This window comes from Mercenaria mercenaria, chromosome 8 (genome assembly GCF_021730395.1).
Source record: "Mercenaria mercenaria strain notata chromosome 8, MADL_Memer_1, whole genome shotgun sequence".
Lineage (NCBI taxonomy): Eukaryota > Metazoa > Mollusca > Bivalvia > Venerida > Veneridae > Mercenaria > Mercenaria mercenaria.
Genome location: NC_069368.1, coordinates 23,637,054 through 23,663,891, shown reverse-complemented (window position 1 = coordinate 23,663,891; position 26,838 = coordinate 23,637,054). Strand labels below are relative to the sequence as shown.

Here is a 26,838-nt window from a genome sequence, read left to right as displayed (position 1 = left end):
TATGTTCTGTAAAAACACTGTACACTGTTCCAATTTTATTTGCATTCCAAATAAAAAAAAATATTGCACTGAATTGTCCTACTCAGCAGAAAAAAAAATCCAGCTTTTAAATGAGAGATTTTATCGGCACTTTTTTACCAACTTACACCGATTCACATACAAAATTTAATGAGTAACGGTCTCTAAATTTCCATACACCGGCAAAGCTCTCATTTCAATACGGCAAGTTATGTTTATTCTCACATTTAAATATTTCATATCTCCTCTCTTATATTCACTATTGTGCCAATTATCGCATGCCTTCGCTCAAAACGCCATCAATATTCAAACTATTTTCCTTACCGCGCAATAGCAGAGGAAGTAAAGGGACGTCACTCTGTTGTCCCTATGTATGCCTAATCGAACTAGTTATTTCCGCTTGTTATTTGTTTAATTTTTTTCATACGCACAGACGTACTTACAAATTTATTCTTAAAATATTTTGAAAATGTAAAATAAAAACCTATAAAGAACTCTAAATTAGCAACAGTACCTTTCTAATGAAAATGTATATCTTGATTCAAATAAATTTTATAAGAAAAATGTCAGAAATTCATTGGACATTTGAAATGAACAACACGAGAAATAAGTGTAAATGAACATGGAGAAAGCAATGAGCAAAGTGTCTGTCACGGTCTAAAATTTAGAATAAGGCATCTATATAAAAGAAATGCCTATGAAGCCTATTTCAATTTACATTTGTTGAAACATTATCTATTTATTTTCAGTTTCTAAATAAAGACACAAAAATACAGCAAATCAATAAAGTGGCATTTCACTGCATTCTTAGACACTATTACAAACGTATTATGTCGGATTTCTTGTCTTTACTTTCAATAGATGAATCGTGATTATTATCATGGCACTAATTCCAATAGTTAAAACGTGATGACAATTGTGACGTAAGTGCTGAGGATAAACTGTACTTATTTACATAGTTCAAACGTGACCATTGTAACGTACGAGATTTCAATATAAAAATGATGATAAACTGCACTTATTTGTAAAGTTTAAAAAAACGTGACAATTGTAATACATAAATGATGATAAACTATATACACTTATTAACATAGCTCAAACGTGATAGTTGTCATGTCATATCAGTAGATAATTCATGAGAGTTATCATGATTAATCGCAAAAGTCCGCAAAAGAAACCTGACAATAATGTTGTAATGTAACTAATTTCAATATACAAATAATGATACACTGCAGATATTTTCATAGTTCCAACGTGACTAAATGGTACTGCCCAAATTCTATGATAGTCCTGTCCATTTTGGAAATTTAGCAAGGTAAAGGTTAAACACAAATTTGAGTATAGAAATGGACCAGTTCCTTCACTGTCTTTAAATATGTTGTGTCGGGGTTTTTTTTGACAGTTAAATTCAAATACTACATACAAATCCATTAATAATCAGGACAATAAAAGAGCAAAATATTCATAAAAAATAGGGTGAGTGACCGTTTTAAAGTTAGGTGACATCTTGAATTATTGCGATGTCTAATAATAAAAAAAGGAACCACAACAACAACGTCATGGAGTGTTTTTGTCCTTTTGCCAATCCTAAGGATTTAGAATTCATCAAAAAGACTTATCAAAGAAATAAGGGGCATGTGTGCATTGAAATATATATGTAAAAGGGGGTTCGTGTCAAGCGTGTACATGCATATTGACATATGTATAGAAATCGGCATGAGTCTACATTTAAATTATATAAAAAATAGATAGTAACGTTTATAGAAAAACAAAAATCAGAAACCAGAATTGATGTTTTATGTGTTCTATATAAAGTATACGTTTTTTAAAAATAAATTCCTGCTACTTTATAACAATCTGTAAAACGTGACTTAAGCACTTTAATAGTTACACGAGTGGTTTTTATATAGAAAAAGCTACATACAACCTACAGAGTCAAGTTATGTTTTTACTTTAAATTTTCACACAATAGCAATCATTCTGATTACAGTACTTTCAAAATTTCGGAAAAGATTGACGTGCCCAATTAATGAGCTAATACGTATATGTTGTTTTTTTTTTTTCTCATTTTTCATCGTATACGTAAGTATGACTGTTTTAATATTTTCTTTGTATCTGTAATGAATTATGATGAAAACTCATTTATTACACTTAATTACCATATAAAATTTGAATAAACCGATTTTTTGAGATTTTGGTTTGACGTAAGATCACGGTGTATACTTGGCACCAGATGGTGTTGGAAAACGTGTTCAGGTGTTAATCATCGGTGCAAAAACACTCCGGATAAAGACAGACCTCGTCCTGTGAATTTATAAATAAATTCATACACCATGGATCAGAAAACAGTGCTCAGAGGAACGTCGATTATTTTTTATTTATTTCTTCTATTGTTTGTAGAAGGTTTTGTTGGTTTGTTTTGGGTTTAACGCCATTGCTCAACAGTATTTCAGCTGTGTAACGGCGGGCAGTTAACCTAACTAGTGTTCCTGAATTCTGTACCAGTACAAACCTGTTCTCCACAAGTAACTGCCGCTGACTTCCCCACTTGAATCAGAGGTTGGGGACGAATTATTTCAGACACAATGTCCTTTATCAAATCGTCAAGAGAGCATGCGCCCCGCCCGGGGATGGAACTGACGACCCCGCGATCTGTAGATCTCCTTATATTGAGCTAAGCAATACTTGACTTTTTGTACGTATAAATGGAATGGGGTCCTACAACTAGTGAATAATTCCGAGGTATTGTATTTTGAAATTTCCTAAATTATCTGATTTTTCAATGGACGCTGATTACTCTAACTACGACAACGTAAACAGTCATGAAAAAAAAGCCGTTGAAAGTACTCCTACATTCTTTACATGTAAAAATTACAGTACATTTGTGCTTAAAGTTTATTCTAAGACTCTTAGCCTGCTATTACATGAATTTAATTGACACGTACATCCCGCCAATATTTCCTAGCAATATACTAAGCCGACTGGAATTAATATGATCAGCTGTAAACAGATATGAAAATTAATTTCGTCGCCTAAGTTGAACGTTGCTCTACCTACCATTTTCAACACTTCGAGAAAATCGACCTCAAAGTTTAATATCAGCTTATTTTTTCAATTCTGGGTACAAACGATTAAAAGAAATCTATATGTACCCGACACTTTGTAGATTCTGACCAAGTACGATTTTTGAAACCTTTTATTTCATTTTTTTACAAAATCACTTTTTCCTACTTTGGAGATAGAGCAAGTTTGTAAAAATGTGTACTGCTCTATTACAAGATAGGTGTAATGGCATAGCTGCATCTCTTTCAGTAGAACTGAAGCAATTCACCATTCAAACTATACGCAGCATTTATTTACAAAGGCATACCAATTACATGAAGTTCGTTTAGATGTATGATTGGTCAGTATTTATATCACCTAAAGTGCTCCAAGTCCTGGACATAAAAAGATAAAATGTTCTTCTTGATTGCTTTTTGTATGATGACTTGTGTCAATTATTATTTGTAAAGGCAAATACTGTTGATACTTCTTTCAGTACGATGTCTAAAGCTGATCAATTGAAATGTTTATTCACCAAAGAAGAAATGATACGTTATAGTGCCAAAACCTGTTTTAATATTTTGCAACGTCGTCTTTTATTTACTTGTAAATAATGTCACAATAATGTTTTATGAATAATGAACGTAATGTTTCTTATCAAGCGCATTAGGGCCCCGATTTACATTCTTCAGTGTCTTAACTATTTAACTTTTATGGCAGTTCTTATATTTTGATTAGCATTGGTCATCTATCTTTTATCGTGTAACTTGATACAGATATGATAAAATTTGCATTTTGGTGCACCAAGTTAATCTATAGTCTCTTGTCATTCTAGACATAAAATTGCCAATCATGTGTATTGTATGTTTAATATGTGTTGTGTATTTTATGACACTGTATTGGAAGAGACTTTAATAAAGTATAAAACCTAAAACAATTGTATTGTTACCGACATATTCAAACAGGGGGTCATAGAGCAAATCATTACGTGGAATCTTCACGAATGACGTCACAAATTTTTGTTTGTTTGCTGCGATCGTCAACAAAACCAGAATGATTATAAAAATCTCTCTTGTTTTGAATAAAAAGAATGGAGATAAAGCACGGCGATTTTGTACACAGTGGCATATGAAAAATTAAGAAAAAGTATATACCAAATAGTGATTTGTCGTTGAATAAAATCATTGTTTGGAGTTCAGATGCGAATGAATTATTGATATAGATCTAAATCTAATAATATGCATCTGAACGACATGACAAACAATGGTTAATCAAGAGCAAATCACTTTTGAGATATATCATTTCGATTCATAAACGAAGGACTATTATCACATCTTTGAAGGCATTCACCAAATATTTGCCTGTTTTCTTTTCTTTTTTTGACGTTTGGCGCTACATGACGTAATAACTGTGACGTAGATACAGTCCACGTATTGATAATAATACACAGTTTCAATCTTCTTTGTTTGAAAAAGAAATAAATCAGATCCTGTTAGGATTGTTAATTTATAATAGTGCTTATTCACCTAGTGCGAAAAAGTCTTGATTTGTCTTCTCTCTATAAATAAAAAGTTGTGTCAGTAAATGATCTGCTTTCGTCCCTTGATAAATCATTTAAAGTCAATAATCTTTCACTTAGTTCAATATGACTAGAGGTAAGCTTGATATCTTATTTCTGACGAGTATCACCCATCCTCTGAATAAATGATCTAACATTTTAGTTTCAATTTCAGAAACCACTAATTGTTTTAAAAATGTTTTCTACGAACCACTCAACTAAATAAAATAAAAAAAAACGAAATCATTCTTTGGGTATCTGCACTGTCAATTGAGTGTCTTAAAATAAACAAATGTTCAACTCTAGTAGAGTCTGGTCCCAGTTAGACAGGGTGAAAATAATCATATTCACAAAATATTATCAACTATTTAATCACAATTTTAAGACTTTAAGGTTTCATTCGGAAAAAAACATTTCATCTTCATTTTACTTTACTTCAGCTATGTCTATTTGTTCCCGTTTTAGAAGCTTTGTTGGAATATGTATAATTTTGAATGTTATAGTCGGTGTTTCGTCGCAACCCATTATCGCTGGTACGTAGAGATTTTTATCAACTTTATTTCAATAAAAATGATATTTAAAACACTCGGAGAGATTAATTCATTATATATGTTATTAAAATTCCACTCAGCAAAATCAACGATACTCAATTCATTTTAACAAGGCGGAAAACTTCCAACTTTGATTTTGACAAAAGATAACTTTTAAATAATATAAATATATATACTCGTGTTTCTGTTGAAATTAGAAAATTGATTAAGTTGATAATAATACTTTTTAAAATTGTTAGCATTACATGCAACTTTTTAACAAAAACTAAAATCCGGTTAAAGTAAAAGTCGTTTTTAAGAAAATGAAATATTTTTTCGGTGGTCATACGAAATGAACGACAGAATAGGATGGATTTGCCAATCGTATTATGTCGTTCATTTCGCATGAACATCGAAAACAATTTTCATTTCTTATATTTACATTATATTTCCTTTCCATTTGTAAAGTAGATTAAGTTATAAATTGCACTCATTTTGTTGCATTTAACATTAAAATCAGCTTCCCGGTCATTCTGTCCATTCTGTGGAACAACTGCGACGTCATCTAAGGAACGTTCTCACTGATTATATGCGGACGTCGTCAAAACAGCGGTCCATTATCACTAAGTAGCGTTGTCCCAACTTTCGCGCCTTTCCTTTTATGAACGTCATAATTTTCAATGGAAAGGAATGGGGCAAATGTAAATGGTTAAAACTGTATATTGTTAACTTCTTTCCGCCTACATGAAAATACATTTAATAGAGTGTATCACTTTAGAAACTGTGACGATGAGTCTAAAGGTAATTTTTCTAACAGTATAATCATTTACTTTTGAGATTTTTAATCAAAATTGTTATACTGTTCAAAACAAGAAAGTTTTCGTCACGAATTGAAATGCGACAATTCCATTACTTATGAACCATCCCTGAAGTTACGTTACTTATGTAACATCCATCGTTGGAGCTTCCGAGTAGCATTACTTAAAGAATACACCTAGCAGATGTTTCAGAATTGCATTTCCTATGAAACACCCCAGAATCTTTAATTTCACAGGTTTGATAAGGAAATATTCAACGGAAAAATCAATCTAATCGAAAAAAATTGGATCACGGGTTTGATTTGGAAATTTATTATAAATGGAAAAAAAATCTGTCGAATAGATTTTAGATTATGTGCTAATCGAAAAAATAATTTGTTGAATACAGGTTTGAAATCGATATTCAGTGGGGAAAAAAATTGATAGAGGTTTGATAAAGAAATTGTCCAAAAAAAAATGTATATAATTATGTTGAATAGATTTTAGATCACATGTTAATACGGAAATTTTAAATGGAAAAATATATCTTTAATAGACTTTGGTCGCAGATTATTAAAGACATTTTCAATGGAAAAGCAATCTGTTCAACATTAGTGACTTAGAAAAAATACCGGTAGCGTGTTGAATAGATTTTAGACATCTTTTATAATGAGGAAATACTAGTAAACTGTCGAATAGAGTATATATATATTTTTTTTCTTCAAATTTTCATTAAGTATTTTGATGATCTATCTCGTGCTTTCATTGACAGTAGTCGTTTCTCTGTACCCAGAGTTAAGGGCTTTGGTAAAAGGTCATTCATGTACCGTGGATGTTCATTATAGAATGAGCTTCCACAATATATAAGAGACCAGCAGGTCCTTAGATAGTTTTAAGTCCAGTTTAAATAAGTACTTGTTGGACTAAGCCTTTCCTTCTCCTTTTTGTTTCATTTCCAATCCATGTTTTTTATCTATTATAGATAGATTTATCATTTTAATATTGTAGTGATTATCTGAATTATTTGATGCATGAAAAAGTCCATGTCTAGCATTTAAAAGTGCACCATACTTTTTCCCCAATTCCTGTGTTGTTTTTTTAAGTTGTCTTCCTATGTCAAGCTGTTTTGTATTTAAAGGGCCGCAATGGAAATAAGAGATTCCATGTCTCTTTTTTGTGTCGTCCTTTGTATAGAAGGTAGCTGATATGGATTATTATATCACATGTTTGTTTCTGTTTTCATGGGTAATGTATTGTGATGCCATATTTCATTTTATGCAGAAATCTACCTACCTACCTACCCTACCTTACCTACCCTACCCTACCCTATTAACCTACCTAAGTACTCTTGCTGGTGTATCAAATTCACCAACAAATACTACGAATATAAAAAGAGTTTAGAATTGCATAAGCGGTCACGATAGTTAAGGTAAATGGTGTCCGCTCAATAACTTTAGTTTGCACTGAGGTATTGAAATTAAACTTTGTATGTAGGTAGCTTATAGAAAAAACCAAGCTTGGGATTGTATATGGGGTCAGTTAGGTCAAGTTCAAGGTCAATATAACTTTTTTTTTGCATACTTAGACAGGGATTGTACCTGAAGAGTATCTATCGGTGGTTTATGCGAGAAAACATTTTTTTTCGGTGTGAAACGGCAAAAAATTGTTTACATATTTCCAACACATATTAAAATTCTTCATTAACCATTTCTATAACGAATATGGCCATGTTGCGGCAAGATTTATAATCTATCACCGACTTCGGAGCAGGGGACAATGATTGGCTCCGTTAAAAAGTTATTGAGGGGAAAAAGTGAAGAAACACAACTACCAAGACCTTTCTCAACTCACTTTCAGTTTGCATTTTTATATAAATAAATCTTACAGCACTCTCTTCAGTTTATTTTGCTTACAAGTCTGTTTTGGTGTCTGTCGGGTCGGTTTAAGACAATTTTGTATCTACTCGGGTACATTCTGTATTGATGATGTGGCAAGATTAATTATCTATCGCCGATTTATAAGTTAAACACGGTTCAATAATAAATAAAGTTCAGGATTATCGAAGGGAGAGCGGAGTGACGTAACTATCGAACTTTTTCCAAAGTCACTTTCTAATAGATTTTCTTGTTAGGTATCAATTATGTTTTGAATCGTTGTATTATCAATTGTTACTCGTTCGATTTTTCTGAACGCCTCATGAAATTTCTTTCTGTGTATAAGTCAATTTTATTTACTGTCTACTTGGTTTTAAACTTCGAGAACGTACGCCAGCATTTATATTCCGACAAAATCAGTAGCTCTAGCAGGTAATTTCTCATCATTTTTATTTATTTTTAAATTCTAAAAATCAACTATCGGAAAATGTCCCTAGTTGAATTTAAAATGATAGCATTATTCATGTATCTAAAATCATTCTATTAATTCTTCGATTTTACGGATAACATTTATGTAGCTTCAACCTGTTTTGTCTTATTGCAAAATTCTCTGTGGATGGTTTTAATATACTTCTGTTTGATTTTTGACTAGACAGTTGGTTGTTAAAGACAGTATTGTTGCGAAAACTATGCATTTTATTAAGTATTTATATAAATAGTGCGGTCCTGACAAGCTATATCCAAGAACTCTTAAAGAGGTTAAAGACGGTATATTTTTCCCATTGACAGAAAATATTTAGAAAATCATCTAACTACGGTAATATATACCTTGTGAGTGGAAAGATGTTAGAGCATTCTAAAAAGAAATGTGCAGGTGACAATCCTGGCAACTACAGACCAATAAATTTAACATGTATTCCATGTAAGTTAATGGAGAAGTTATTTCAAGACAAAATAATTGCTCACATGAATATAGAGAATAATAGGTTAGTGCCGTAGATGAGAAAGTTTATCTGGCGAGGTGGAGGAGGTTATCGGGTGAGCCGAAGGCGAACCTGATAACGTCCGGAGCCGAGCCAGATAAACTTTCTCCATCTTAGGCACTAACCTATTATTCTATTTATCTTGTCATTACTTCATTTTCCGATATTTGGCAATTTATTTTACAAAAATAAGTGTGCGACAACCGCTTTAATGACGTCATATTCGCAATGACGTCACTTATATAATGATGTGATTACCGGCAAAATCGCAATAACTTCTTCGTTTTTGAATTAAAACTCATTATTTGACCACTCATTTTCTTAGTTCGGACATTTCCAACACAATGATGATGGTTTCGTTGCAAAATTTCTTATGACAACAATATTGATCATAAGGTCACATGATCAACTGACCGTATATCACTGGTCACATGGTCAACTGACGGTATATCAAGAAAGATATACGGCTCCCTGATATCGGGTCGAAAATACTGCAAGTGACAGGATAAAACTTGTTCTCAGATATACAGTCTTTACGATTATGTGCCCTTCAACTACTTGAGGTGATAGAAGAAGGGGTCAGAGTGGCTGGATGAGGGGAATAGTGCTGACTGTGTATATTCTGATTTCAAAAAGGCAGTAAGATATCTTACTCACTGTAGAAAATTACACCATGTCGGAGAGGTCTAGAGCGTTGGGCAAAAGTTACCCTTTGTGCTGTGGAACGGAAGGATCGCTGTGCAAATCCCGATCAGGGGATAAAAGTCATTTTAGTGCCATTAGGTCAAGGTCAAGGTCAATGTCAAAGTTACTAAAAATATTTTTTTTTCTATTTTGATCATAAAAAGGTGGTTTCCTGTTTAACACTTTAACTAGGATTTACTTACCGTCAGCAAACTTGATATACAGCAAGCTTTTATGAGGAACTAGGTTTTTATTTTATTTGGGGTTACCGTTACTAAAAATAGAAAAATGGCTTTCACTCAATATCTTTAGTTTGGATACACCTGGTGTCAGCAAACTTGCTGTGAATACAATTTTTTTCAAACAAGAAACTTGGGTCACTCGGGTCAAGATCAAGGTTACTGTTACTATAAATAGAATTTTTTTTCAGTAACTTTATCTTGATTGAGATAACTTTGCAAACTTTGAAAGATCCTCTGTGGCACGATCGGCTAGAGCGTTGGACTATTGTATTTCTTATTATGTTGAACAGAGGGGTCGCGGTTCAAATCCTTGCGTGGGCCTTTTTTCCGTTTTTTGCAATAAAAATCGTTTTTAAACCATTTGGTCAAGGTCAAGGTCACAATTACTAAAATTATACTTTTTCACTGTGGTCCTCTAAAAGGTGTTTTTTAGTTTATAACTTAAGTGCCGATTGACTTAGTCACCAAACTTGATGTATATATATAGCAAGTTCATATGAAAAAATGACTTTGGATTGAATTTGGTGTCATGTTACTGAAAATAGAAAATAAAAATGGTTTAAACTCAGTATCTATAGTTTTGGTATACCTTTTTTCGGTAAACTTGGTGTTTAGGTAGCTTTTATATAAGACAGAGGTCGGGAATATATTTGGGGGTCACTCAGATCAAGAGCACAGTTACTAAAAATAGAAAAATGGTTTTCACTCAATAACTGAATCTGTAAACTTTGAAAGTTTCTACGTGGTGCAGTGGGCTAAAACATAGGTCTAGTGTACCTTTATAATGTGGAATGAATGGGTTATGGTTCAATCCTTGTATGAATTTCTTTTTGTACTAAAAAGAGTAATTTAGATGCCTCAGGGTCAAGGTCAAACTATTGTCTTGAGTCGGGAATGACATATGGCAATAACACACATCTATGTTTGTTGTATCTGTTCTTCTGAGTTGAACGACTGGATGCAGTCAGATAAATGTAATAGATCATGACCCCAGAACACAGAATATGTTTGCGTGATACAAAGTTTGAATATCTGACTTTCGTAAAATTTCCACGTTTCTAGTTCTGTTTTGTTTTGATTTGTTTTAAGCCATACTGACATGTATTTATAAAACACAGTGATTTTGCAACCTTTAGTGCATTGTTTTTTTTTTTCATTCATGGGTGTGCACCCAGAAAAATCTCGAATTTCTGAAAAAAACTATCAAAATGACACCTTTACCTGAACGACTTACATCCATGGCGAAAGACACGTGATTTGCTACCAGAGATCTGACCAGTTCGGCCATGTGGCCGTGTGCTCTTTACTGCTGCAGAAAAAGGATACAATAGCTAGATAACCTCTGTAGATGTTAACTCTACACTTTCATATAAAACGGAAAGCAGCTATTTACATTTTAAACACATCCTGAGCTCTCAAAGTTAACTAAGTGAAAAACTAAAAATTTGGATTTTATCTATTACAGGTATTGAAAGACAAATTCTGGGTAGCCTCATTGGAGAAGTTGCTAGGAACATTCCACTGTTAAATCTTGACCCAACTACAAATGTCCGCTTGCCAGTCAGACGTCAGCCAATTTTACGACTTCCGTCTGTTGCTGAAAGACATCACTCCGTTGTCCAAAGACCAGGTGCGGGAGGACAAACTGGTGGAGGACATGGTTGCGACACGCATGTAGACTTGCAACATCAACACGGTAATCGTAATCCCTACCCAGTTATCCATAGACCAGGTGATTGTGGACCAACTAGTGGAGGACATGTTCGCGACACGCATGTAGACTTGCAAGGTCAACACGGAAATCGTAAGCCCTACCCCGTTGTCCATAGGCCAGGTGGGGGAGGACAAACTGGTGGAGGACATGTTGCCGACACACATGTAGACTTGCAAGGTCAACACGGAAATCGTAAGCCCTACCCCGTTGTCCATAGGCCAGGTGTGGGAGGACAAACTGGTGGAGGACATGTTCGCGACACGCATGTAGACTTGCAAGGTCAACACGGAAATCGTAAGCCCTACCCCGTTGTCCATAGGCCAGGTGGGGGAGGGCAAACTGGTGGAGGACATGTTGTCGACACGCATGTAGACTTGCAAGGTCAACACGGAAATCGTAAGCCCTACCCAGTTATCCATAGGCCAGGTGTGGCAGGACAAACTGGTGGAGGACATGTTGACGACACGCATGTAGACTTGCAAGGTCAACACGGAAATCGTAAGCCCTACCCCGTTGTCCATAGGCCAGGTGGGGGAGGGCAAACTGGTGGAGGACATGTTGTCGACACGCATGTAGACTTGCAAGGTCAACACGGAAATCGTAAGCCCTACCCAGTTATCCATAGGCCAGGTGGGGCAGGACAAACTGGTGGAGGACATGTTGACGACACGCATGTAGACTTGCAAGGTCAACACGGAAATCGTAAGCCCTACCCCGTTGTCCATAGGCCAGGTGTGGGAGGACAAACTGGTGGAGGACATGCTAGCGACACGCATGTAGACTTGCAAGGTCAACACGGAAATCGTAAGCCCTACCCAGTTATCCATAGACCAGGTGATGGTGGACCTACTAGTAGAGGACATGTTGGCGACACGCATGCTTTTGCGGAAGCCGGCGGAGGTTTACATCCGAGTGGTCGGCGCATTATGCTTACAAGACCCAGAAGGCCTTTTGAGCGACGTTATGGTAGAGGACGTCTTTCACCAGAAGAGCGAAGATTGAGGCGGCTCATGCGCAGACAACGTCGACGTGAGATGCTTGCGCGCGATGGTATTAGAGGTGAGACGCATGGACTCGCGGGTTTACTGGCCGGTGCTGTTAGGACAATTGTTGGCTGAGTGTTGCTAATTCAAGTGATACAAATGAAACAATACATAAGCATAATAAGAAAAATAAAGTTTCTTCTATGTGCAATATTTGGTTGAATTATCGTAACAAGAGAAAACATAAAACAGACTTACTGTTGACATTTCAAGTTTTGACCACAAACTTTGAGAACGTTCTAAAAGTGTATTCATTGAACGGTTGTTACATCTGTTTTATTGTATATGCCGTATAGTCAATTGTTCGTAGTAATACGAGGGATTGTTCGAATGACCGCTTTTTCTTCACTGCATTTTTGTACACTATTATAGTAATATTTAGAAATGTTAAGAATGGCATGCCACCTTAAGAATGTAATGTCATATAAAGAATGAAGTTTATATAATATCTCCAAGCATTACAGATGTCATTAAGAACTAGAAATGTAAATGACAATGGCATTCAGTAATTTAAACGTACCTTTATCCTGCTATTTTTTAAATGGACTGGTCCATCCTGTACACTCAACAAAATTCCTAATCAGTCAGTTTTTATTGTATTACTATTTTGTTAATAATGCATGTACTAACACGAAATTCACATACCGAAATTTAAATAGGTACTGCAGCTAATTTTTGATTTATTTTTGACCGACTCACCGCCAAAGTAACCGCTTTAGACGTTTTTGCCAATTTAGCATATTTTGCACGTGCATGGCATGTACACCAATATGCACGTGTTAATAAGCACTTTTGACATTACTAACGAAAGTTCTACTAGAAAAACATATATCATCGTTAAATTGACACAAGAGCAACGCGCCCGGACTGTCTGAATTATACAACAAAATTCAAAATCGGTCATTTCAATGAATTGTACTTTGGTAAAATTTCGAAAAAAAGAGCGCAGATGGTAGATAACCAACAAGTGAAGGTTCTTTAAACGGAAATAAGGTTACAAATGGAAATAACCATCAAAGTAACAGTTACAAACAAATAATATCAAAATTCTATTGAAATTGTAAAACCAATAGCACAAGTGCCGAAAATGTGTCCCAGCTAGCAACATTCCGACAGCTCGATCCCATTGCTCTTGTGTCAATTTCACTATAATTCCTATGTGTTTTTCTAGTTGGACTTTCGTTAGTAATGCCAAAATTGTAAAAGAACACGAGTATGTTGGTGCACATGCACTGCAAGTGCAAAATATCAAATATTAGGCAAAACGCCTAATGCGGTTACTTTGGCCGTGAGTCACCCAAAATAAATTAATAATTAGCTGCAGTACCTATTCAAATGCCGGCATGTGAAATTTCTTGTAAATACCTGCATTATTGACAAAATAGTAATACAAATATAAACTGACCGATTAGGAATTTTGTTGAGTGTAATTTGGGCAGTACCATTAAGAATTACGAAGAGTTGTTTACTGAATTTTTTTTTCTGAATAGCGAACAGTGCAGACCATGATCAGCCTGCAAGTATGTACAGATTGATCTTGGTCTGAACTGGTCGCAAAGGCAGAATCACTTACCGCCTCCACGCTAAAAAAGCCCTTCCAGATGCGAGTTTCAACATTCAGTTTAGTAACACTGAAATTAAACGTTATCATGTGTGTTGACAGAATTTGTAGTAACCATGGCAATTAGAAATATGCAATTTAGCAATTTTAATACTATGCTATAAGATATTGGGAATTTGCATATGTACAGACTCAAATTTTTGAGTTGCAGCAATTAGTTTACTAGCACATAAGGTTGTAGTTGACAACGTTTTTGCTTGGGATTTGTAATTATCAATTTAAAATATATGTAATAAAGCAATTTATATATTTGTATTTTTGCGGATAACACTTTCAACAAAGAATACTGTCGCTTAAGTTCTCGGTTTGGCTGAGTCTGTTCATGTCGATGTAATGGGAAGAAAATAACTTCTCACGCCCCTATAGCATAGGTATTGAATGGTCTCAATGATCCCAATGGACCAGAATTAACCCACCTTTGCAATCACATAGGCAGTTAACTTCATAACCTATATCTTGCATGCTGCATGTCTGACGAGACAAATGAGATCAGTTAAAAGGATGAAACCTATATATCACATGCCGAAGGATCCCACCAAGTTTTATTATCATCTATCAAAATATAAACAAAAAATTGTCTTGTGCTTCAGCGCTGCGACCGAACTTCAGACGTACCTCGCATTAGGCAAGAATTTATACCAAAATACCGTCTGAAGATACACATACCAACATTTAAAATTTATAATGTGTTCTTCGTCAAAGGCAGGTGGTATTAAAGATTTGTAAGCATTGTAAACAGAGCATATGATAAAATTCGCAGATGTGTATATTAAAATCACAGTTGCTGCAGAAGGAAAATGCGAAGAACGGCAAGAAATAATTAGTGAATTGTTGTGTTTTTTTTTGTTTTTTTTTCAAGAAGTAGTGTGCATGGTATTTTGACTTTTAAACTATCTCCCAGACTCTTTATCATTACTTTCCCGTTTAGTGACACCCCCCTCCCACATCCCCCGCACATCTTCTGATAATACAGGTATGATACAACAATACTGCAAAATGACAGTGGACAATCTAGGCCTTTCCTGTATTCAATCAATGTCTTTTCAGTAAAAGTTTTTAAAAGCTATAGATGTATTACTTTCATTACAGTCGCATCAAGTACTGTGCAGTTCAATAAGATGTTGAGACATTAAACACATTGTCTTTACCTGATTTGTGCCGCTGTCAATTTGTTACTTCATTTCTGTATTTCGTCTTTTTTCTCATGAAAATTTAGTATAATTATCATAATGGAAACAACACAAAAAAATGCAGTTTTTATGTAACAGTTCTGCTTATACATTGTCATAATCCCATACACTTGCAACATACTTTTGAATATCAGTATACCATCGATTCGATGTGTCGACCCAGTCCACAAAATGATTTAGGTCATTTTCAAAGAAATACCTATTGTAATACGGGTTGGAAACATTGAAAATGTATGCTTTTGAAAAATTTTATATAAATATCGTCTGATTTCTAACGCACATTGTTTTTTTCAACCTGCATAATTTTCATCAGTGAATGATCTATGGTTTAATTGTTTCGTCCTGAAATGTGGTTTTTATGATATATTTTGTATATTCAATTTAACGATCTTAAAATTTTCAGGACAATCCTTGCGCAAATCAATTTCGTAGTTGTTACTTTGTCCAATGAAATTCAATGTAGCACGCGGGTAAAAATCTGAAATCACCTTTGATAATAAAGAAACTTCGGGCTTGCAATGCAAAGAAAAATCAAGCGAAAACCAATATTGACGTCAAATGATGTGAATAAATTATATGAGCCGTGCCATGAGAAAACCAACATAATGGGTTTGCGACCAGCATGGATCCAGACCAGCCTGCGCATCCGCGCAGTCTGGTCAGGATCCATGCTGTTCGCTTTCAAAGTCTATTGCAATTAGAGAAACTGTTAGCGAACAGCATGGATCCTGACCAGACTGCGCGGATGCGCAGGCTGGTCTGGATACATGCTGGCCGCATACCCACTATGTTGGTTTTCTCATGGCGTGGCTCATATATTACAGCAGAAGTATCACTTTATCACTATAGTATCGTCCGAGTATCGCGGTTTTGCCATCGTGTCACTATGCTATCGTCCTGTTGTGTATCAATGTCTTGTTGTCGCGGCATTGCGTGTACTTGATAATACTGTGATGACAGGACGACCCTAACGGGACACCATAGCCTACATCCGTGTTTATTTAGAAAGTACATTTTGCATGTACGTAAATGTCTTTTTTTATGTAAAAACCGCATTTCAGTTCAATTGTTTGTGTTTGGTTTGAATCTTTATCATCGTTTATTAGTTTCTCAGGTATACACGACAATATGTAACAGTTCTTACATGGATTCCACAAGACAATTGATAACTTCCCCAAATGAATCAATGCTAATAAACAAATTACATCTAGATGCATACTTGGATCCGGGTTCGACGAACTCAGTACCATTGGCTCGGCAAACACTGTCAAACTGATCACTCATATGGACTTGAAATATTGGTTGTTAAAGGACACTGTTTCCTTGAACTGAGACTACACTGTGTAGCAAAGGTTTTTATACTCGCGACACTTCAAAAAGAATATTAACTATTTTTAGTTTTAGAGAAAGGATGCTCCAAGCTTAGAAACTTCCCCTAGTTATTAAATACGATTTGTGTAAAACACTCCGCGAGACCTAGATTTAAGGTCTGGCACATCCGAAAATATGTTCGTATTTTTGTTGATTTATTGAGAACCCAGTATCTGGCGGGATTTAAACTTGCAACCTTCAATTCTGAAGCCGAAATGTATTAAAGTCTTATAACGGACAGTGAGATTATGTTATTCTTTGATGATCTTAATATATATCATAGCATGCAATAAAAAGATCTATCTTAATTCAAGGTATTATAAAGGTTAGAAGTCGCAGTTACTTTGATGGTTATATTTTCATACTCAGTAAAACGTTTTGTTTTATATTTATTAATGGATTTTCTTTATAGATGCATAACCTCATTTAACTTTCATTGAATTTTAAAAGAACAAATGCTTCTTCATATCTGGTAGAAAATTACACATATTTGAAATGTATACAAACCACAACACAAAAAAACGAATCATTTGTCTAACATGATCAACGATCACGACACTTTCGTTCATTTAGTCATTACGTAAATACATTTTCACTCATAATTATGAAAAATTAATAAATAAAATCGTTTCAAATGAAAATGTCGTAATTTAAATAGGAAAAGTAACGTATATTACTAGTATATTTCATTGCATTCGGTGATTAGTGGAATCGCTTGTTTTGTTAAGCTCGAATATCTTTACCGAGTGACACCAGATTCAATATCAAAGCCGCATACTAACATCACTTTAAATATAAGTTGTTTGAATACCTACTAATTGTGACGGTAGAAACAAGATGTTTGCACATGGGTCAATACAGTATATGCTATTGCTCTCAATTGTCGAGGTAAAGAATGTTATAATTCGGCCCTAAAATTCCATATACACATTCATTTTTTTCTTACGTTGACAATGGACAGTCACATTTCATCCAGACACACCTCTACAAGGTCAAGGTCTTTCAGCTATCTTAGATGCAATAAAGAAAATAATTGAAATAAAAACGCTGAAAAATACGTATTCATACAGCCCCATTTCTCGCGTTTCTCCCCCATTTGAAATGATTTAAATACTAACATTACTCTTTTCACACAACCTGAAGCAGTTCGGTGCATAGTTAGCTATATAATAGAACTTAGGTGCTACCTAGAAGGCAGAGCTCCCTTGAAAAATCACAGTGCCCCTTGAAAATTAAAGGAGTGCTGTGGAATGACTGGAATCATGGATCCGTTTAGAAGTTATGTCTTCAATTAAAGTCTATTATAAATTTAGAATTTACGTAATACTGAAATGAATTTAATCTATTTAATGTCATTATTGCAAATTTGGTTCTTTCTGAAGAAGAAATGTGTCCAACTTTAGCAAAATACGCTATATAGACGCTCTGGTATGGGAAAAACAATCATTTACATAGTACAAAGCTTGTGTTTACATGTAATGATGAGAATTTTACCCAGAAAAATCACTTTTGCAGTTCCGAAAATTTTTTATTATGAATGCGAAATTACATTTTAGTTAATCTTTTAGCACAACTGATACAGGTAGAATGTATTATTTAGTAGGAAGCTTTTATGTTATTGATAATCATTTCATAGTTTTTTTCTATAATAAACTCTGGTTTAGGATTTTTAAGCTTGTGGATGAAATATATGTTAACAGGGAAAGAGCATTTTTGCTTTCACAGTTAATGCCTGTATATTTTGATCCAAAAACTTTTTTTTTAAAAAGTTTTATACACACTGTAGCTACAGACAGTACTACATTGGAACCTGACATCAAACAAAACACTTGTTAAATATCACATGAATGACTTTATGTTTATACAATACTTTCAAAACCATAATAAATAAAAAAAAAAATGAATAAAAAAGAAATTAAAAAAAAAATAAAACGCTTGTGTGAGGATCGATACTCCGACCTTTGGATTTCAACGCGACCTCGTTAACCACTGCACCATGTGGAGTATGACGTCATCACCAAAATATAAGTTTATATAAATACTTCAGTTGCGCAGCGTGACGAAAATCGTTTCACATGAAATATTGTATTTTACTTTCTTTTCTTCGTAGAAAATGTATTTAGCACTAAATTCTTTATTATCAGGCGCTCATTTACATTTTTATTCAACGTTCAAAGCAGTAAGCGAAACGCTTTTGTCAACTGTAAACAGCAAGCGTCTATGACGTCTTACTGATTAATTACTATGAGCATTGCTACTGGAAAATCCGAACAACACCGATTCCAAAAACTTACCACGAATTTTCAACTCGATAGTATGCCTGTTAACACGTTTTATTCATTTTCTTTTCACACGTCTAACCGTAATGCGACGCTGTCGGCGCCGCTTCGCGGCGCCGGTAGCTCTGCTATAAACTTACAAAAGTATGTGATTAAGCTAGGCCAGTGTCGAACAACTTAGGGAGCGCAGCTCGTGACACCTAGCTTCGTGTGTGTGTGGGGGGGGGGGGGGGGGGGGGGGGGGGGGGGGGGGGGGGGGGGAGATCTCACCTCTTGATTACCGATTTACTGCGGTAATAAGTTCGTAGTTTGTATGTCTTCTACATTTTTAACAAACACAGTATTCTGATTGCATCTCTGCTCTGTCTGATGTAAATTGATGTTTTGATTTTACACACTAAATATCATTGGCCGGTGGTCTAGTGGTAAAACGCTTGACTGCCAATCCAGAGGTCCGGCCGGGGTTCGAATCCCGGTCCAGGAAATGGAAATTTGTGAGATGCTCTTGAGTGTCTCCCACTTGACTGAGATGCCTGTACTGGTTCTTCCCAGGAAATACGGCTTCGTGTGTATCGGTGCTATACATCGGGCACGTTAAAGAACCAGACTGTCTATTCACAAAGCAAAGAGCTAGGCTAAGTTAGCCTGTAGGCCTATCTACCTCTGTTCTCTTTGTCTGTTCTTGGGGCTTTATCTCATTCTGTCCCTCTGGTCAGATCGCTCTGTGTCTTTACTAGTAGAGGATGAATTTCGCGCCCTGTGTGGCTGCGTTTGCTATATGTAAAGCGCATTTGAATGTGTTTATCATGAAAAGGGCTCTACATAAATCTGGTATAATAATAATAATATCCCGCTCAAAATATCAACTACATCGTAATAAAGTTACCAGTACATAACAAAGTTTGCACAAGATATAATAACTTCATTACAAAATATAAGACAGTATTATTCTTCGACATAATATAATAAAAGGTTCAAAGCACATGATGAAAATAATATATGACATGATATAATATAGAACGGACACAATGTAATAAAGTATGGACATGATATAGTAAAGAATACACATAATGCAATGAGTTTTCTACATGATGTAAAGATATTTCTACATAATATAACCAAAAATATCATAATATTCCTACAAAACACAAAATATAACGATATAAAACATAACATAAATATATTTGCACAACATGTAAAGATTTCTATACATAATATGATAAAAAACAAACATAATGATAGATTTTTTTATGACTACAAAAGACAGTGCATGCGTTCCATACAGGGAGATACAAAAATTTCTCGGACCTCTCCGAACTGAATAGTGCATGCATGTCTGCGAAGTTGGCGCGTAGCTCGTAGATCGTAGGTCGACAATAAAAATATCTACTTTGTTGACCTGGGTCGTAGATCGTAAATCAACCATCGGAAATGAGTTCAGAAATGGTTGACCTTGGTCGTAGCTCGTAGATCAGCCATTAGAAAAGTGTTCCGAATTGGTTTACATGGGTCGTAGATCGTAGATCAACCATTAGAAAAGTGTTCAGAATTGGTTGACATGGGTCGTAGTTCGTAGATCAACCATTAGAAAAGTGTTAAGAATTGATCGACCTGGGTCGTACCTCGTAGATCAACCATCAAAAAAGGATTCAGGATTAGTTGACCTGGGTCGTAGATCGTAGATCAACCATTAGAAAAGTGTTCAGAATTTGTTGACCTTGGTCGTAGCTCGTAGATCAACCATTAGAAAAGGTTTTAGAATTGGCTGACCTGGATCGTAGATCGTAGATCAACTATCAGAAATAAGTTCAGAATTGGTCGACCTGGGTCGTAGCTTGTAGATCAACCATTAGAAAAGTGTTCAGAATTGGTTGACCAGGGTCGTAGATCAACCATTAGAAAAGTGTTCAGAATTGGTTGACCAGGGTCGTAGATCAACCATTAGAAAAGTGTTCAGAATTGGTTGACATGGGTCGTAGATCGTAGATCAACCATTAGAAAAGTGTTCAGAATTGGTTGACCTGGGTCGTAGATCCTAGATCAACCATCAGAAATGAATTCAGAATTGGTCGACCTGGGTCGTAGATCGTAGATCAACCATCAGAAAAGGGTTCGGGATTGGTCGACCTGGGTCGTAGCTCGTAGATCAACCATTAGAAAAGTGTTAAGAATTGGTCGACCTGGGTCGTAGATCGTAGATCAATCATCAGAAATAAGTTCAGAATTGGTCGGCCTGGGTCGTAGCTCGAAGATCAACCTATCAGAAAAGGTCTTAGAATTGGTTGACATGGGTCGTAGATCGTAGATCAACAACCAGAAAAGTGTTTAGAATTGATCGACCGTGGTCGTAGCTCGTAGATTAACCATCAGAAAAGGGTTCGGGATTGGTTGACCTGGGTCGTAGATCGTAGATCAACTATCGGAAATGAGTTCAGAATTGGTTGACCTGGGTCATAGCTCGTAGATCAACCATTAGAAAAGTGTTCAGAATTGATTGACCTGGGTCGTAGATCGTAGATTAACCATCAGAAATGAATTCAGAATTGGTCGACCTTGGTCGTAGATCGTAGATCAACCATCAGAAAAGGGTTCGGGATTGGTCGACCTGAGTCGTAGATCGTAGATCAACCATTAGAAAAGTGTTCAGAATTGGTCGACCTGGGTCGTAGGTCGTAGATTTACCATCTGAAATGAGTTCAGAATTGGTCGACCTGGGTTGTAGATCGTAGATCAACCATCAGAAAAGGGTTCGGGATTGGCTGACCTGAGTCGTAGAATTGGTCGACCTGGGTTGTAGATCGTAGATCAACCATCAGAAAAGGGTTTGGGATTGGCTGACCTTGGTCGTAGATCGTAGTTCAACCATCAGAAAAGAGTTCAGAATTGGTCGACCTCGGTCGTAGATCGTAGATCAACCATCAGAATAGGGTTCAGGATTGGTTGACCTGGGTCGTAGCTCGTAGATCAACCATTAGAAAAGGTTTTAGAATTGGTTGACCTGGGTCGTAGATCGTAAATCAATCATTGGAAATACGTTTAGAAGTGGTTGACTTGGGTCGTTAATCATGTAATTACATGAAAAAATTGGTTAAACTTGATGATAGATTGTAGATCGACCGTCAAAATGGTGCTCAGAATTGGTTTACCTGGTTTGGAACACGTAGATCAACCAATCTTGGTCGTATATCATAGATCAATTAGAGCTGCTTTTGAGAAAAGCGCATGTCTCCCAGAACTGCCTTATCATCTAAATAGAAAGTCAAGTCTCTATTTACTGTTTACTCACTGAATGGGTCGAATTTTCAAGGCCTAACTCCAAAATACTTGGATCGATTTAGCTTGTTATCGAATTTGGCCAAAGTCTTATGTTAAAACACACTTTGTTTAAGTTTCGTGAAGATAGGATGACAAATGTTCGACTTAAGAGTACTGGCATGAGTAAAAAGGCCGATCTACGATCTACGAGCCAGGTCAACCAATTCTAAACACTTTTCTAATGGTTGATCTACGATCTACGACCCAGGTCGACCAATCCCGAACCCTTTTCTGATGGTTGATTTACGAGCTACGACCCAGTGAACTCATTTCTGATGGTTGAGCTACGATCTACGACCCAGGTCGACCAACTCTGAACACTTTTCTAATGGTTGATCTACGAGCTACGACCCAGGTCGACCAATTCTGAACTCATTTTTGATGGTTGATCTATCATCTACGACCCAGATCGACCAATTCTGAACACTTTTCTATTGGTTAATCTACGATCTTCGATCAAGGTCAACCAATTCCGTACTCAATTCCGATGGTAGATCTACAATTAACCAGCCAGGTCAACCAATTCTAAACACTTTTTTAATGGTTGATCTACAATCTACGACCCAGGTCGACCAATTCTGAACACTTTTCTAATGGTTGATCTACGATCTACGACCCAGGTCAACCAATTCTTAACTCATTTCTGATGGTTGATCTACGATCTACGACCCGGGTCGATCAATTTTGAACCCTTTTCTGATGGTTGATCAACAACCCAGGTCAACCAATTCTGAACTCATTTCCGATGGTTGATCTACGATCGATCTACGAGCCAGGTCAACCAATTCTAAACACTTTTCTAATGGTTGATCTACGATCTACGACCCAGGTCAACCAATTCTGAACACTTTTCTAATGGTTGATCTACGATATTCGACCCAGGTCAACCAATTCTGTACACTTTTCGAATGGTTGATCTACGATTTACGACCCAGGTCAACCAGTCCTGAACACTTTGCTATTGGCTGATCTACGAGCTACGACCCAGGTCAACCAATTCTGAACTCATTTCTGATGGTTGATCTACGATCTACGACCCAGGTGGACCAACTCTGAACACTTTTCTAATGGTTGCTCTACGAGCTACGACCCAGGTCGACCAATTCTGAACTCATTTCTGATGGTTGATCTACGATCTACGACCCAGATCGACCAATTCTGAACACTTTTCTAATGGTTAATCTACGATATTCGACCAAGGTAGAATGGTAGATGGTAGATCTACAATTAACTAGCCAGGTCAACCAATTCTAAACACTTTTCTAATGGTTGATCTACAATCTACGACACAGGTCGACCAATTCTGAACACTTTTCTAATGGTTGATCTACGATCTACGACCCGGGTCGTTCCATTTTGGACCCTTTTCTGATGGTTGATCTACGACCCAGATCGACCAATTCTGAACACTTTTCTAATGGTTAATCTTACTTAATAAAACGATATTCGACCAAGGTAGAATGGTAGATGGTAGATCTACAATTAACTAGCCAGGTCAACCAATTCTAAACACTTTTCTGATGGTTGATCTACGATCTACGACCCAGGTCAACCAATTCTGAACACTTTTCTAATGGTTGATCTACGAGCTACGACCCAGGTCAACCAATTCTGTACACTTTTCTAATGGTTGATCTACGATTTACGACCCAGGTCAACCAATCCTGAACACTTTGCTATTGGCTGATCTACGAGCTACGACCCAGGTCAACCAATTCTGAACTCATTTTTGATGGTTGATCTACGATCTACGACCCAGGTCGACCAATTCTGAACTCTTTTCTAATGGTTGATCTACGAGCTACGACCCAGTTCAACCATTTCTGAACACATTTCCGATGGTTGATCTACGATCTACGACTCAAGTCAACAAAGCAGACATTTTTATTGTCGACCTACGATCTGCGAGCTACGCGCCAATTTCACAGACCTAGTGCATGCACATAACATTCCTATCTACGGATATTAAATATGATTGAATAAAATTGAATAGTACATTTAAGTAACATCACACTTTATGACTGACCTATCTTAAGAGATATTAAATCGTCCTATGTCAGATTTAATTGAACAGTATACAAATATCTTTGCAATTTTTGACTGACCTTTATAGTGGGTATAAAATCCTCTAATGTCAAATCAAATTCCTCGTGCTTGATACAAAATGATCTAAAATTAGAAACATTTCTCTGTCAAGTGATTTTTGCGATTGATTACCATCATTTGATTATCGTTTCCCTCCCATCGGCGAGATACTAATCTCTTTTACGGATAACAAAGTTTAAAGGAAGCTGCACAGCTTTCCAATTCGGCTAATAATATGACAACAGCATCCTCTAGGGAGTAAAGATTAGCCTTTCTAGTCTCCAAGCGTCTTGAAGTTATCCATCAAGGCCTGTCTTTTAAAGCTTTCTAAGATTTTTTGTCTTCTCTCAGACTCATGGATACATCAGTCAGTCAATCTGTGTGTGATGAATACCGCATAAATCACGATAGGACATGCAATTCTGATTATCGTTTGAAATCTCCTTGTCTAGTTTTCGGATAAGTAACAATTTGACCGGAATACACAATCAGCTTAAGATTTTTCAGGGAACAGATTTCTCTCATACTTTGTTTCAGGAAATGTGTCTTAAATAAAGGAAAATATCAAAGGCTGACAAAAGTCATTAAATATATTGCATCATAGTATTTGCTTATGTGAGTGTTGTCTTTGAACAATACAAAATCATATAACGTGGTGCGGGTCAGTAAAACACAGTATTTCGCAGTGCAATTCTTAAAACAAAACTGTAATACACATAATCATATGCAATATAATACACATTCTTAACTTTCAGTTTCTGCGCATTTTTGAAGATGCAAAATCTACAAGGAAAAAAGGTAAACCATGTTTGCAGATAGCTAAATTTTACAGACGGGTAAATTTGTGCGTTATACCCCAGTCACACATGCGGCGCGGATAGCTACGTCTAGCCACGGATAGCAACGTAGTAATCCGTATCGATCCGTACCTGAGACGTACGGATAGGTACGGATTGATACGGATTACTACTTTAAGGTACGGCTCAGGTACGGGTCGATACGGATTACAACGTTTCTATCCGTGGCTAGATGTAGCTATCCGCACCGTATGTGTGACTAGGGTATAAGGAAAAATTAAACTAAAAACTAAAATTAACTAACGGGTAGAATTTTGCGTTAGGAATTACGACACTAATTTTTACTAACGGTTAGAATTATACGTTATTATACGTTAGGAATTATAACACTAGATTTTACTAATGGATCGACTTGTGCGTTAGGAACAATAAGACTAAATTTAATTTACGGATAGAATCATGCGTTAGGAATAAAACAATTAGCTTTTTATACATTAAGAGTAACTGTTACAAACACTAAATACTTTTAACACGTAGTATTTTGCGTTAGGAGCATGCAGCAAAGTAAATATTATTTGGCATCGGATTACAAATATATTCGGACAAAACCACGGTAAACCGTTTCGTGCTCCTAAATACAAATACTACTGTTATTTCTAAACGTATCTGGTTACATATAGTATATTGCATGAGTGTCTTTTCATATTAAATTAATTATTCTAGTTGAATGAAATAATAAAAGGTGAGGCTTTGCCATGTATTTTATAAGTTTTATTCAACGAGTTTATTAACTTCAATGTGTAAAGACACAATAATGTAAAAGTAAAGAAAAATGTAATTTTCTTTTTACCACGTGTACGCCTTTTCTGCTGAAACATTCTAACCTATTATAGACTAAATCAATTCGACCAACGTGAAAGCTTTATTAGGCCTTATTTCACTTACATGACGTCAAACATTTGATAAATAATATCTTTCTTACGAAAATGCTATAATATTATACATAAGAGTATGGTCATCATATTTCTACTGTTAAAGACATTCAAAACGGACTAAAAATCCGGAATTTTCCAGCATCGATTGAACAGCATTTAATTTTTCGTATGAATTCATCAGATGCCTTCAACCTTTTTTAGACTTCTGGATATTCCAAATTACCCAAAGACCACAATTTGCACGAGCTTATCACGCCTGAGAGTGTCCCCTGGTCATCATTTGATCAAACCAATCAGTTTATTATAAGTATTACAAATTACACCAAAATCGCATTACTCAACGCTTCGCTTACCTTTTGAGATATTTTCCAATTATGTTTAACGTCCGTATAGTGATAAATGCCCTTAAGCCTTGTCGCTGATTTGTGATTTACAGAAAATAAGCTAAATTCTGTCTGATCAGACCCGCAAATTTTACGCTGGATTGCGGGGAGAAATTGAAAAACGGGGAGCGACATAAAAATCTTCGCATATAATTCCAGCTTCAGTCAAACCGTTGTAAATCCTCGAAGCTGTTTAAGTAAGGCAAAATAGAAATAAGATAATTGAGCCGTGCCATGAGAAAACCAACATAGTGACTTTGCAACCAGCATGGATCCAGACCAGCCTGCGCATCCGCGCAGTCTGGTCAGGATCCATGATGTTCGCTAACGGTTTCTCTAATTGCTATAGGTTTAGAAAGCGAACAGCATGGATCCTG

General features: G+C 35.9%; 1 protein-coding gene across 1 annotated transcript; it reads left to right on the top strand.

The window, feature by feature from the left end:
- Positions 1 to 4,996: 4,996 nt before the first annotated feature.
- LOC123522875 (uncharacterized) lies at positions 4,997 to 14,930 on the top strand. The gene is made up of 2 exons (XM_045300362.2): positions 4,997 to 5,151; positions 11,194 to 14,930. The coding sequence occupies exons 1-2, from the start codon at positions 5,061 to 5,063 to the stop codon at positions 12,558 to 12,560; spliced, it is 1,458 nt and encodes a 485-aa protein (XP_045156297.2). The 5' UTR covers positions 4,997 to 5,060; the 3' UTR covers positions 12,561 to 14,930.
- The last annotated feature ends 11,908 nt before the right edge of the window (positions 14,931 to 26,838 follow it).